At 53.7% G+C, this 13628-nt stretch overlaps 2 protein-coding genes across 3 annotated transcripts; both read right to left on the bottom strand.

The window, feature by feature from the left end:
- Positions 1 to 375: 375 nt before the first annotated feature.
- RRP36 (ribosomal RNA processing 36) lies at positions 376 to 7837 on the bottom strand. Its single transcript, XM_059843448.1, has 7 exons — positions 7654 to 7837; positions 4403 to 4541; positions 2007 to 2073; positions 1167 to 1271; positions 970 to 1044; positions 752 to 869; positions 376 to 515 (listed from the first exon to the last, which is right to left on the bottom strand). Exons 1-7 carry the CDS (start codon positions 7835 to 7837, stop codon positions 376 to 378), a joined length of 828 nt encoding a protein of 275 aa, XP_059699431.1.
- A 56-nt stretch (positions 7838 to 7893) lies between these two features.
- On the bottom strand, positions 7894 to 13570 carry NPAS4 (neuronal PAS domain protein 4). 2 transcript variants are annotated; one of them, XM_059840762.1, is made up of 9 exons: positions 11222 to 13570; positions 10527 to 10693; positions 10292 to 10428; positions 10002 to 10107; positions 9614 to 9860; positions 9371 to 9480; positions 8799 to 8940; positions 8342 to 8590; positions 7894 to 8251 (listed from the first exon to the last, which is right to left on the bottom strand). In XM_059840762.1, the coding sequence occupies exons 1-9, from the start codon at positions 11320 to 11322 to the stop codon at positions 8209 to 8211; spliced, it is 1302 nt and encodes a 433-aa protein (XP_059696745.1). In that variant the 5' UTR covers positions 11323 to 13570; the 3' UTR covers positions 7894 to 8208. The 2 variants fall into 2 exon arrangements, with proteins under 2 accessions (XP_059696745.1, XP_059696744.1); XM_059840761.1 differs by having other exon boundaries at positions 7894 to 8590.
- Positions 13571 to 13628: the final 58 nt, after the last annotated feature.

Below are 13628 nucleotides of genomic sequence, written 5' to 3' on the forward strand. Positions count from 1 at the left end.
CAGGGATTGTCCCACATCCTTTTCTGCCTCAGTGGAAGTCTGAAAGAACCTGGAGTAGTGCCAGCAGTGTAGGGCAGGACTCACGCTTTCCTTGCTGAGTTAGAAATGAGCAGGTGCAAGGGCAAAGACAGCTGTCATCACCATCAGCATCTGCATGACACACTTGTCACCACCCAGGCATGATCTCAACCACAAGCAAAGCAGGTACTTCAGCTACAAAAAAACCCATTAGTTCCTTCAGCTCAGCCCCTGCTCTGCTGCCTTACAGCATCACTGTACAGTGGAAGGCAGATCCTGGAAAGAGGGATAACCATCCTCCAGGCCTGGCCAAGGCAGAATAAGCCAGTGCCAGACAACAGCATGACTGTCCAACAGTCACAAGTTCTTCTGTGAGGGCAGATGGCGCTTGTCTTTGATGGCATTCCTCTTCCTCTTCTTGTTCAGGAAGCTCTCCAGCTTTCCACTCCTCTTCAGCTCTGCATACTTCTCAGCTAGCTCCAATTTCCGCTTCTCAGCTGCAGAGGAGAGGGAAGTCAAGTTTTAAACTGAAGCCCAAAACATCTCTACAGAGCAGCCCCTTCTCACCTCTCCCTCCCTGGTCCAGGCTTAGCTTCTCCCTTGAGTAGCAGCACTAGAACAACTCCCCCACAGCTGTGTGGAATAGTATGGACACCTTGCTCCCAGTGCTTGAATTCCTGCCAGCAGTACTCCCTCTAGATCTTCCTGCAGCATGCTCACTCCAAGTACTTACATTTCTTTAGGAAGAAGGGTTTCTTTCCCTGCTTGGCCAATTCCCTCTGTTGTCTTTTCAAAGACAGCTCCCTCTCTCTCAACTTCTGCTGTTTTTTCTGTGCCTGTTCCTGCTGTGTCTGTACAAAAACGATGGCCTGTGTCAGCACTGAGGCAGACCTCAGGTGACACGTCCTCTCTCCCAGTGCCTCCCAGAGAGGAGACGCTCACTGAACTCACCATACGGTTCAGGAGCCGCTGAAGTTTCTCCTTCTTTTCCATGTTCCGGCATTTCTTCAGCTGCTTCTGAACCATCTGAAGAAGAGAGCAGAAAGCTGCATGACTGCCTGCCCATCACCTCCACTGTGAAAAGCCTTTGAAGAAGTAGCCCCTGCCAAGCAAGGTTCTTGCAGGCAAGGACAGGCACAGAGCATCACCTCCTTCTCCTGCTTCTTGATGCTGTCCAGGAAGCTGTATGTCTTCATAAATATTTCAGGCTTATACTCTCCAGACAGGTCATCAAATCGAGGGTCTCTCTGGACCTGTCAGCAGGGAAGGCAAGAGCTGTAGCCAGTGTTACCCTGTTAACAGCCTGCTTACTCTCTCTTCATTTATCAGCCATTTTTTTTCCCCCAGCAATGTTATGCTCCCACCACTGAAATATCTGCAGTTGGCAAAGATTGAGTATGATGGTCAAGGTGGCATCCCCAAAGTCATGCCTGCATCAAGTTTATCATGCAACAGACATCTCCAAATGCCAGTCTGCCACCCAGGAATATCCAAGAATAACAGCAGGAGTGCTGCTGTCAAACACCTGCAACTCCCAGACCAAGAGCTGGCTGAATATGTGCTGTCAAGGTGATGGATTTGGGAACTCAAACCTATGTAGATTTTCACAGATTAACTGGGTCAGGTCATGCATAAGGGCAGGACAAAAAGAAGCCTCTAACTGTGGAAAGTACCATATTCCAATGATCCAGCAATGATAAGTCAAAAGTTACATTCAGATTGGAAAGCCCATGGTTTGCAGTAGAACTGTCATTGGTGGCTGTCATTGCACCTTCTAGAAACATCTGGGTCACAAACTCTCAAGTTAACCTGCAGCTGCTCCAACCCAACTGTTGTTCTCACCAGGGAAACACTGTAACTGTACTCCCCAGTGGTCCAGCCCTGTCCTCCAGAAGTAGCCTGTGCCATCTGCAACAGCCCCATTCCCAAGTGTGTGCCCTGTCAGCAGTGCTAAGGCAAGTCCTGAACTGAGGAGGGGCAGCACCCACCTTCTTCCTAACAGGGACAACTTGTCGCAGGAAAGGTACAGGCTTCTTGGCTGACATCTCCAATGGCCTGAAAACAAGAAAAATGTATTCAAGAGGAGCAAATGTCAGAATGAGGCCCAAGCTAATATGCTGGGAGGTCATCTGGACCCTCAGAAGAACGTTACTGCACAAGAGATCCTCCCAGCTCAATCCTTACCATGATATAGAAAGCAAAGAGGTGGCTCAGTCAAAAGCCACAGAAGGCTACAACAACCAAATACATCAATATGTGGTTAAAACAACCCTATAAAGAACCTGGAACAGCTCTACTGTATCAAGTGAAAACCTACCACCTGCATCAATAAATGTGTTGTACTAATTATTCCTCTCATGAAGTCACAGAATGGCTGGAGGTAGAAGGAACCTTTCCTAAAGCAGTTACCTAGAGCAGATTGCACAGGATTGCATCCAGGTGGGTTTTAAATATCTCCAGAGAAGAAGACTCCATAACCTCACTGAGCACTTGCTCCAGTGCTCAGTCACCCTCACAGTGAAAAAGTTTTTCCTCATATTCAGGTGAAACTCCCCGTGTTTCTGTATTGCCCCTTGTCCTCTCACTGGATGCCACTGCAAAGAGCCTGGCCCCATCCTCTTGACATCTGCCCTTTACATATTTCCAGTGATAAGGTCCCCTCTCAGTCATCTCTTCTCCAGGCTAAACAGTCCCAGCTACTGCAACCTGTTGTCACAGGAGAGATGCTCCAATCCCCTAATTTTTTTTTTTTTTTAACCCTCTACTGGATCCATCCTCTCCAGGAGCTCCATGTCTCTCTTATCCTGAGGATCCCAGAACTGGGCACAGCACTCCAGACTGGCCTGACCAGGGCTGAGCAGAGGGGCAGGATCACCTCCCTGCCCTGCTGGCACTGCAGTTCCTAATGCAGCCCAGGATCCTGTTGGCCTTCTTGTCCCCCAGGGCACTGCTGGCCCATGGACAGCTCCTTGTCCAGCAGCACCCCCAGGTCCTTCTGTGCAGAGCTGCTGCCCAGCAGGTCACCCCAGCCTGTGCTGGTGCCTGGGGTTGTTCCTCCCCAGGTGCAGGAGCCTGCACTTGCCATTGCAGAATTCCAGGAGGTTCTTTGCTGCCCAGCCTGTCCAGGTCTTGTGGAATGGCAGCACAGCCCTCTGTGGACCAGCTACTCCTCCCAACTTTATGCTGTCAGCAAACTTGCTGAGGGACACCTGCTGACAGCACCCACAGCCAGCCACAAGTGATGCTGGGGCAGGAGCACAACCCCACAGGCACAAGTTTTCCAAATCCCTCTCAGTTCAGTGTAATCTCACATCCTCTGAGGCTACAACCCTGCACAATGCTCTGGAGTCATTGCTGAAGCCAGCTCAGTGCCCGGGGATTTCTCTGAAGCCCTTTCTTTAAGAAGCTCGCTTCCTTAATAAAAACATGAGAGAAAAAGCATGTAGGATTTACAGCAATACATTACTTAAAGGATTAGAGGAATTAAACTAAAGTAGAATTATGCAAACTGTGTGGCAGAAATAGAGACTCTGAGAGAAGATGTTGCACTACACAAAATCCCCCAGAGTATTGGGTAAAAAGTAAAGCAGAAACATTATCCTAACTTACTCTTTATGGCAGGAGAAATGTATTTTGTGTTCTCTACTTGTGCATTGAGCAGAGATTCAGAAATAAGATAGGGAGTGCCAGTGTAACAGAGGAAACCCATTCAAATCACTTGGGTGCCACTTTGAGGACTGAAAACTACCTAATTACTGCAAATAAGGGGTAAGGGTATTGCTGTTACCAGTGGGGGCCTGTGGGGAACTGTAAAAAGGTTTGATAGCTTTTGTTGTGTTGAATACAGAAAAAAGTCAGTGATGGCAAGTAATGTAGAGAGGGAATAAAGGAAAATGAACATGGACAAGCCACAGATGAGACAGCAACAGAAGGATGAATGGAATTCCAGAACAATTGTCTGTGACTGTAACTGCAGCCAGTGAGAGCCAGGCAGAAGATACTGATAAGCTGGAAGGGGTTTAGGAACCAGCAGGGCAACTATTTCAGGTCACAGTGGACACTGTCATAGAGCTTGAGAGGCACACCATGCCAAGGGTTATAAGTGCCTTAATATAGAGGGTATAAAGGCATTGAGTGCCAATTTAACTGTCAAGGGCCAGGTGGCTTCTGGGGATTTGAAGAAAATGGGATATTAAGAGCTCTGAAAACAGCACCAGACCATTCCCAAATGAAATTACAGTGACAGGCATTATTGTCCAGTACATTAAAGGAGATCTATGCCAGCTCCAAGGCAACATCACTGCTGTGAGGAGATCCCAGTGTAATTTCTAAAATGCAAAGAGCACACATTCACGTTTTTCTGATCACAAAAGAGCCTCTTTACCCCTTTTTGCCTTGTTGCTGCTTCAGTGTAGCTTTGGTAGGCTTTGCAGTTTTCTTCCCACCGGGCACCTTCCTGCTCACTCTTGTCCTTGCATCACTCTGCACCCTCAGGAGTTCCTCAAAAGACATGTCAGACTGATCTGGAAGAGAGCACAGGGCACACATGAACTGAACAGCTTCTCAAGGCATTTCTCAGCCCCAAACTCCACCAAGAGGGATGCCTCAGAGCTTGAGATAGTGACACAAGAATAGTGGTGCCATCCCTGTACAACTGCATAGCAGGAAGAAACCACTGCATCTCTCAGCCTCTGATTCCTCTCCCATTGATCACTTCAGTCTTCACCACTAAAAGAGAACGGCCTCCCCCTCTCCCCAGAGTGTCTTTGCTTCTCTCTCCATTTAACAGCACACACAAGACCAGTACAAAGTTTTTACCTGGTACAAAGAGCAGAACGAGCTCCACACTGGGCACTGCGAATTCTGAGGGGTCACCTCTCAGTCCTGACTTTCCCACTTTAATGTTTCTTTAATATCCCTTAATATCAGTAACCTTTAATGCTTCTTATAACCAGAATGCAAAAATATTATCATCTATATTATCATACTCTTTATTCTAGATTTATACTTCTAGGTGTTCAGAACAAACAATTGAGACCATTTCTCCAGTCAGCACTTGGATATACTCATTCATATACTCATTCCCCTCTCATGTAAGGGCAAGAAGGGCTTTGCACTGTGTCCTTCCTGGAAGGGAAAGCCTTGGCAAACTGACTTAGGTGGTGTCTGCCTGCTCAGCACCTCTGAGCAGTGACAGGCACATGGTCTTTCTGAGCCTTTGCAATACAAACACACCAACTGTGGCCCAGCAGGGACCATCACAGCCTGTCTGTGATACCTTGGCTGGATACCACGTGCCCCCCAGGCTGCTCTTGTAGCCCACTCACTCCCAAACCCCACACAAACACCAAACACTGTCCCATGAGCAAGGTTTGTGTGTGCTCTGCCAAATTCAGAAAGCAACATGAGGTCAGTCACATTAGCTCAGAGCACGGACTCATCCCAAGCACTCTCATCCTGGCAATAACCAAGACCTTCAGAAACGACTCTCATCATCCAGAAAACATAGTGGGCACAGCCAAGAGCTGCCTCAGTAAATGTTTTCATTTTGCTTGTTCTGAATGCTCAGGAACTCTGCTCTGATGATGCTCATTAGTGCTCTGAGGTGGGATACAGGAACAGGGACTATCCAGTCTGCTGCACAAGGGACAAAGGAAATGTGAATACAGCATGATTTCATTGCACTGCTTCCCCTAAACACCTCCCTCCAGCCAAATCCTGAACAAGGACAGCCAAAAGGACAAATAAAGCAATAAAAGAAAGGAATTATGATATGGAAGATACTCTCAGCACTTGATGAAGACAAGGTACCATCACTTGCACTCCAATATTTCATTTGGCTGAAATTCTAAACCAACACTGTTTAAATAGCAAAGACTTCAATGAAAATGAGACAAAGACACCCTATAAAATGATGTCAAAAGGAGATTTGGTATAAATCAGTCAAAGCAAAGGCATGCAGAGTTTCCATGATAAAGTATTTCATCACTGGTACAGAAGACCAAACCTGACAACCTGAAACCTAATAGGGAAAATTATTTTCACATGGTAGTATCAATCCACAAAATACATCCTACTGCCTATTTCTAGAAGATTGAATTAACCACTCACAGTGATAAAAACATCACTATAAAGAAAGAAGCCTGTTCTGGAGCAGAAGTGAATGGTCCCAGCAGGCATTCACTGCTGGGCAGCAGATTTGGCAACTGTGTGTGTGTGTGTGTGTGTGAAAAGGTTCTGGTTAAAAAGTCAGGATTAGCTCATTTTCCTTGTTCCTTGCATTCTTTCCTGAGGACTTAATTTTTTAATTGCTTTTTCCCCCTTAGAATATAACTTACCTGTTCTCTGCTGTCTCTGTTGTCCATTTAATTTTTCCTCCTGCCATTTTTCCCCTTCATCCATTATTTTGTGGATAGTTTCCTTTTTGCACCTCTTGATAAGCTACTGTTACCTGCTGATAACAGGGGCATTTCCTGCTCTCAAGCACAGCCTCCTTGCGTTTCCTCTCCTCCCATAGACTCCTGTGGCACATGGATACCTTATGCCTTCCTCAGCTGAACCTGCAGGGAGCTGTACAACCTGCAGAGCACATCAGAGTGTCCAGGATGCAAGAACAGATGGCCTAAAGAAATACCTGATACCTGCCCAGTCATTCCCTGCTGAGACAAAATCAGTGCTGGACTCCAATATAACTCCTCCTGCTCCAGAAACAAGATCACAGAGTGCCCTGACAGATGGCAAAAGCAAAGCTGCTGTTCCCATTCCCATCCAGCTGTGGGAAGGAAAGAGTGCCCGTCAGTGATCCTCTCTCTGAGCTTTGCTCACCATTTCCTCACCCGAGGAAAACAAAATGCCTACAACAGATGGCAAGGCACCCTGCTCACCTCTGAATCCCACTGCCAAAAGCTCACCTCCAGAGATGTGCCTCCCCCACAGACACACCCTGGAGACCCTTTCACAAGGCAGCCAGTGACTCCTCACACCTGTGACATGCTATGTTGTGCCCTGCAGCTAACACCAATGCCCACTCCCTCACAATTCCCTTCAAGGGCTTTTGTTGTATTTTTTGTAAGGTTTTCATTCCCACTTGGATCGTTCTGAGACAAGGAAACCGCACTGTGTTTGCTGCAGTGGATGAGAACCCCCACCCCCGGCGCTCAGCCCACACAGCCGGGCATCGCCTGCTTCTTCTCCTCTGCTGTCCTGTGAGGGGCTCTCGAGCTCCTGGACACCTGAAGTGGCACACAGCATTGTCCCCGAGATGTGCGACATCTTCCACAGCAACCTGGCCTGGAGCCAGCTGCGTCCCTGCCACGGCAGGGCGGGTGGAGTTAACCGGGTCATCTTTAAGGTCCCTTCCAAGCAAACCATTTTATGGTTCTGTGATTCCCCGCACTGGGAAGGAGACTGGCTACGAGAGGCCCCTACACGTGTTTGTTTCAGGGACCTCCCACCCGACCCTGCTGCTGATCCCGAGCTGCTCAGCTGGGCAGGCGAGGGGGGGATGCAGGAGCTGGAACACGAGAGGCTACCGAGCTCTTTGGCAGTTCGTTTCCCACCGAGCGAGCGCCGGGAGCGGCGCGCCGAGCTGAGGCTGCCGCCTTTCCCGGAGTCGCTCCCGCCGGGCCCCCTCACCTTTCCCGCCAGCCCCCACCACGCTCCCGCCGTCGTCGCTCTCGTCGCTGGAGCCAGAGCTCTCCTCCGCCGGCTCCAGCCCCCCGAGCAGCTGCTCCGCGGCCGCCTCGTCCTCGCTCTCTGTGGCGACGCCGGCGGCGGCTCGTCCTCGTCCCCGTCCCGGCCCATCACGGCGCGGCCCCATCGCCCCCGGGACCCGGCCCCGCGCCGCGGAACGGCCCGCGCGGTACCGGCGGAACCGGAAGCGAAGCACGCAGGCAGAGGCAGTCACGTGGGGGAGCGGCGTTTATTGTATTTTTTTTCCTTTTTTTTTTTTTTTTTTAAGCAAAAATCCTTCCTTTCTGAGGAGTGGGTCACGTACATAAAGGCCCTGACAATATACAGCTAAGTAGTCAGTAAGTGTTTTTAAGTGCAAGATGTGGATCCCTTTGCGCTGCTGGACTGAGCCGTCCTGATGCCGGATTTATCGCAGCCCAGACTAAGTTTCTCATATACGAGCCCCAAGTGTACGGAACGAAGGTTTGCCATGGCCTCCAACTGGATCAGCTGCAGCTGTCAGAAGTGACCAGCAGGCTGACATGTGGTTACACGCAGCGGCCTGCATTAGGACAGATACAACCAGCGGACCAAGGGGTGTCAGCACCTCTGAACATTCGACACCTGTGAGAGCACACTTGGAATGTTGTACCCTATTTTCTGTTCGAAAGGAAACCGAAGGAACTGGGCAGGGTGATGCAGCAGAGAGTTCCCAAGGCAGACAGAGGCATCGTCCTCGGCTTCTTCGGGACGAGGCCAGCGGCAGGGCGCGGCGGCGGCGGGCGGCGAGAGGCTGTCGGCCAGGGCGCGGAGCTGCTCGGCCAGCCGGCCGAGATCCCGGCCCGCGGGCGGGGCGGCGGCGCGGGGCTGCCGGGCGCGCAGGTGGGCCGCCTCCTCCTCCCTGCGGCGCACACGGGGTAAGAGGCAGCCTGGGGGCCCTGGCTGAGCGCCAGGTGCAGGTGATGCAGCCCCCCCACCCCCCGGGATCCCGCTCACTGAGGCAGCGGCAAGTGCAGGTGATGCAGCCCCCCCACCCCCCGGGATCCCGCGCCCTGAGGCAGCGCCAGGTGCAGGTGATGCTGCCCCCCACCCCCCGAGATCCCGCTCACCTGAGGCAGCGGCAGGTGCAGGTGATGCAGCCGCCGTCCCGCCGCGCCCACACGCGCAGCCAGCTCCAGGCGCGGTCCTTGCGCAGCACTCGCAGCACGGAGGTCCCCGCTGCCGGCCCGGGCCCGGCCCCGGCCCCCAGCGCTGCGGGCAAGGGAAGGGACTAAGTGAGCCGGCAGCAGGGCACGGCCCCAGGCTGCCAGGATAGCCCCGCAGGCTGCCCCGATGGGCTCTGCCGCCGGTCACTAGTCTGGCCCCAGCGGGACAGAAGTAACACAGAGCAGAGTCAGGTCCATAGCAATCCTGCGCTCCCAAAGAGATGGAGCGCAGGTGGGCGTGTCCCTCTTCTGTATAGCGTGGCAAAGCAGGACTGCCCACCGCCAGCTTGGAAATTACTTATAGATAGTGTTTGGGACATGTAACCACTTCCCCACTTCATCCTTTTTGGAGCTGGGAGTCAGAACAGGGAGGGCTGAATTCACTTTGTCACTGCTGTCCTTGATAGCCACGTTTCAGGCATAACCAGACCATGGAGCCAGGGTACAGCACGCACGTTCCTGGGTGTGACACTCACCCACGGCCCTGTGCTGGGCAGCTGCCAGGTCAGCATCCTCAGGGTGCAGGAGACTGTACCACGACTGACCGATCAGCTCCTCCCGGTGGTAGCCTAGGTGGTAGGTGACACTGGGGAAAACAAGGGGAGTGGGGCTGAGTGCTGTACGGAGCCTGCATCCCATACACAGGCTTGGTGAAGGGAAATGATTCTTGCTGCCTGAGATGTACAGCTGGGGCTGTGCTACAAGCAGGCACCCCTCACCTCTCCGTGACATCAATAAACGTCATGTCCAGGAGATGCATGCTCTGGAATATGTCATCCTGGGAAGCAGCTTCGCCATCTGTGGGTGACTGCACAAGGGGTGTGCAGAGAGCCAGGAAGGCTGTGGTGGAGGGGGAGGGTGGCCAGCGCAGAGCCACAAAGCGCCCGCACACTGCCACGACCCGATTGCCCCCGTGCTGCAGCCGGAAGGCCTTGGATGTGCGCATCTCGCTGACAAAAGTGACTTCTGCAGGGAAACACACCATTCAGAGTGGGTCAGGAGCTCCCTCACTCTGCTCCCAGCAAGGCTGGCCCTGCTCTCAAATCACAGCCAAGGGCCAGAGCAGGGTGGCAAGTTCCATGAGATGTCAGCCGAGGCCTCCCTTACCCCTGCCAGGCTCCTCCCGGGCAAGGAGGAGCTTCTTGTGCACATCCTCTCCCACTCGCCCATCCAGGATGTCAAAGACGGTGTCCCCCTGGGCGAGCAGCTCCACCTGACAAAGAGAGGGCTGCCCTCAGAGACTGTGCCTGTCTCAGTGGGCCCTGGCTGGCATCGTGGGTGCACAGCCTGCTGGAGCCACAGCTCAGAGCTGCTGGGGCAGCGTGCTGTGCAGGCAATAAATGTACCAGGATGGGTACAGGGACAGTGGCTGCAAATGTCCAGTGAGCAGGCCTTACCACGGAGAGGCCCAGGACCTGAACCACATTCTCTGAGATGTAGACCAGTTTGCTGTCTGCTGAGAGCACAAGCAGAAACCCCGGGAGCAGGGAGAGTAGTTCTGTGCCAAGGGCCGGTCCCGTAGGAGGAGCCAAGCCTGCAGGGGGATGAGGGTGAAGTGTTGTCTTGGATGAGGCAGGGGCAGTGCTCCACACAGAGCCAAGTGAGTGTGGAGTATAGCAGTGGTGAGGGTACCTGGAGGGAACAGCTGAGCCCCCCGCAGCCGGAGGCACACCAGGGCCATGGTGTGCAGGTAGGAGAGCCGCTCCTTTTCCTGCGCAGAGATGGGCAGCAGGGAGCGCAGCGCCTGCAGCTCCGCATTGATCTGGTCTCGGCGAGCCTTGGAAGCGCTCTTGGTTGACCTGCAAAGCCAGCCATCTGGGACATGTGTCCAGGGAGGGGAAGGGACAGCATCCCCTGCCTGTCATTGTGGGAAGAATTGCCAGCTCCTGGATATGGAGTGGAGATGCTCAGCACCCATGCCAGCTGCTCCCTCTAGGAGAACAAACCTTGTGGGCACGGGCAGAGGTGCTCAAGCCTACCCAGGGGCACATGCTGCTGGTATGGCTGGTGCACCAGGCTGGACAATCACCTGTGCTTTGGTGGGGAGCCCATGTGACAAAACCTCCCCACCAGGATGGAAAGTACATCCAGTGCTGGAATGTGCACCCCAGCCCAGTACAATATGCCTTTCCTCCTAAACCACCTAAAATACCTCTGCCCCTCCAAATTCCTGGGAATTCCTCCACCCCGTGCACTGGCTGGCAGTCCCGCTGTCCCAGGCTGGTGTCAGCACCTTGCAAGGGCCGTCAGAGTGTACACCAGCTATCCCGGGGTTCTGGGAGGTCATCCCAGCCCTGAGGGAGGGCAGGAGGTGGGAGAGAGCTCACCTGAATGGCCTCGGGGCGCTGGGCGCCTGCTTGGCCCTCGCGGGCAGGCAGCTCATCTCTGCCTGCAGTGGCCGGTGGCAGTGGCTGCAGAAGATGGTCATGCTGCCGGGGCTGGGATGGCTTGGAGCTGGCAGGGAACCGCTGGCAGGGAACCGCTGGCTCCTTCGCCTCCGGCTGTGGCTGAACCTACTGACCCTGCTGCTCCTGGCCTCCTTTTGTACCCTCCTGGGGTGCAGAGGCCAAGCCACTCACGGGCGAGAATTACCTCTTGTGACGCAACTCCAAACAGCTCAGGGCTATTTTTAGAAGGCAGGCTGCTAAAAATAGCGCTTGCAACCAGTTGAAATTTGAGAGGGGAAGTAATAAAAGGAAGCCAGGGTCTTTAAAGCAAACCTGCCGCTCAGGAGGGGGCAGTGACAAAGGCAGCAGGGATCTCCCTGTGGGGCACGCATCTGCCCAGCTCCTGCCAGCCCTGCAGAACATCCTGTGTCAAGTCTGCCTGACTGGGAGCTGCTCTCCAGCATCACTGATGACTGACCTGGGTGCTAGGAGAAGGAGCTGATAAGCCAAGAAAATACACTGGAGACACCAGGACCAAGGTAGTGAACAGTGTGCCATGCCCAGGCCTGCAGTAGGTTCCTGGCAGAGGCAGGTTAGAGCCACAGGACCCCCTGAACCCAAGAGAACCCTTTAAGAGGAGTGGGGTGTCAGTGACCCCTCTCCCCGATGAGCCCCTTTTCTTCCCAGAGGAGACTTGTCCCCCACAAAGGTTTGCTCTCCTAGAGACAGCTGGCCTGGGGTGCTGAGCCTTTCTGGGGTTATTGTCTCCACTTGATGCCCCAGAGACTGAGATTCTTCCCAGTGACAGCCAGTCATGGACAGAATTGAGGAGCCTCTGTGCTCAGCACCACACAACCCAGCACAGGGACTCTGGGTGCCCAGGGGGCATTTCCTAGTGCCTGGCACCCTGCAAGGAGAGTAAGCTTGGTGCTTTAGTGCACAGCAAAAAAACTCCATTTATTTCACAGCTTGAGAGAGTGCCTGTGCCTGAGGCAGCTGATAGAAGGAGGGAGTTAGAGCCGCTGGACAACACATGGTAGATGTTCACCTAAGTCCTCTTGGTAACCTGCAGGTGCCAAGGACCACAAAAGATGCTGGGGCTGCCCCCCCTCAGCCAGATGTGCTGTCACAACACACCCTGTTACCCTCCAGGCCAATGATGCTCATCACCTTCACAGCGAGGTGCTGCCAGTGTGTGAAGAACAAGCTCTTGTCACCAGTGTGGGGCCTTCTGTTCTCTTGCCACGGGGTTTTCACTGCTCTCACACCACTCCAGACTGCTCCATTGTGCTTGCATTGGCCACCTCCTGCAGGCTGAGGAGTCCAGGCACCTCTGCAACGTTGTGCTGCTGGATGAGCACTTGTCCCTGGCTATGTGCCAGCCTTCAGGGCAGGGGAGACAGCCTGGGCTCTCTGCCACCCAGGTTCCTGGCAAGCAGCCACCACCATCTCAGCTGCCCCTGTGACTTTACATCCCAGGACACACCCTGAGTGCTCCCTTAGCTTTCTCTGCACTAGCCCCACTACAGTTGCCACTGGAGCTCCTCTTCACATCAGACACCTCACGTTGGTGGGAAAGGGCTTGAGCACAGCCCTCTGTGCCACCCAGGAAGGCTGTCCCAGGCATCTCTCCACCCCCAGCCCTGAAGCAGGAAGCTACAGAGCATCCACCTACCTGAGGCAGTGTAGCCCAGGAGACGTACACCATTTTTCTTCTGTCCTCCTGCAGGAGAGCACAACCCTGGGCAGGAGGCAGGTACCCCATGGCAGTGCTGCTGGGGGCGGGGGGCAGCTTCCCTTCCCCACCCCAGGCAGGGCTGTGGCTCACATCAGCCACTGCCTGCTGCTGCCACAAGCCACCAGTGGACTGCAGCTTCAGGGAAAAGCACCTGGTTCAGTCTCTCCCCTCTCAAGCCTTTTCTCCCCCAGTTCATCTGCTAGGACACACAGAAACCACGTCTGCCTCACCATTTATAAAACTTCCCCCAGCTGCTGTTTTACAATGGGAGATGGGCAGTGTCCAGCTGGGCCCAGGCCCCCACACTGGGCTCAGCTTGGAGCTGGGGCCTGCCCTTTAGTGCCAGGAAGCTGTCAGTGCTGGCAGGAGCAGGTGTAGAGGTTCCTGCTCTCTTGAGGCAATGCAGGAACAGTTCAGGTTGACCCTGACATCAACCCCAGGGCCATGGCTGGTGGTAAGAGTTGATTCAGGCCCTTGGGAAGTGGCTGGACACCGGACAGCACAGCTGCAGTTCCACAGGCAAAGGGAAAGGAAGCTCTAGAGCCACCAGCAAGGAGAGGGGTCACAGCTGTGCTGCTGTGCTGAGTTTTTCCCTCAGTGGCCAGCTCT

Source organism: Haemorhous mexicanus, chromosome 3 (assembly GCF_027477595.1).
Source record: "Haemorhous mexicanus isolate bHaeMex1 chromosome 3, bHaeMex1.pri, whole genome shotgun sequence".
NCBI classification, from domain to species: domain Eukaryota; kingdom Metazoa; phylum Chordata; class Aves; order Passeriformes; family Fringillidae; genus Haemorhous; species Haemorhous mexicanus.

Excerpts from the sequence above, each read along its gene's own strand:
- RRP36 (XM_059843448.1), bottom strand. The coding sequence starts at position 7,837 with ATGGGGCCGCGCCGTGATGGGCCGGGACGGGGACGAGGACGAGCCGCC. Across the intron at positions 870-969 it reads AGCGGCTCCTGAACCGTATG|ACACAGCAGGAACAGGCACA; the intron begins GTGAGTTCAGTG and ends GTTTTTGTACAG. Across the intron at positions 516-751 it reads ACCCTTCTTCCTAAAGAAAT|CTGAGAAGCGGAAATTGGAG; the intron begins GTAAGTACTTGG and ends TCTCCTCTGCAG.
- NPAS4 (XM_059840761.1), bottom strand. The coding sequence starts at position 11,322 with ATGACCATCTTCTGCAGCCACTGCCACCGGCCACTGCAGGCAGAGATG. Across the intron at positions 10,694-11,221 it reads AGCGCCCCGAGGCCATTCAG|GTCAACCAAGAGCGCTTCCA; the intron begins GTGAGCTCTCTC and ends CTGGCTTTGCAG. Across the intron at positions 9,481-9,613 it reads TTTATTGATGTCACGGAGAG|TGTCACCTACCACCTAGGCT; the intron begins GTGAGGGGTGCC and ends TGTTTTCCCCAG.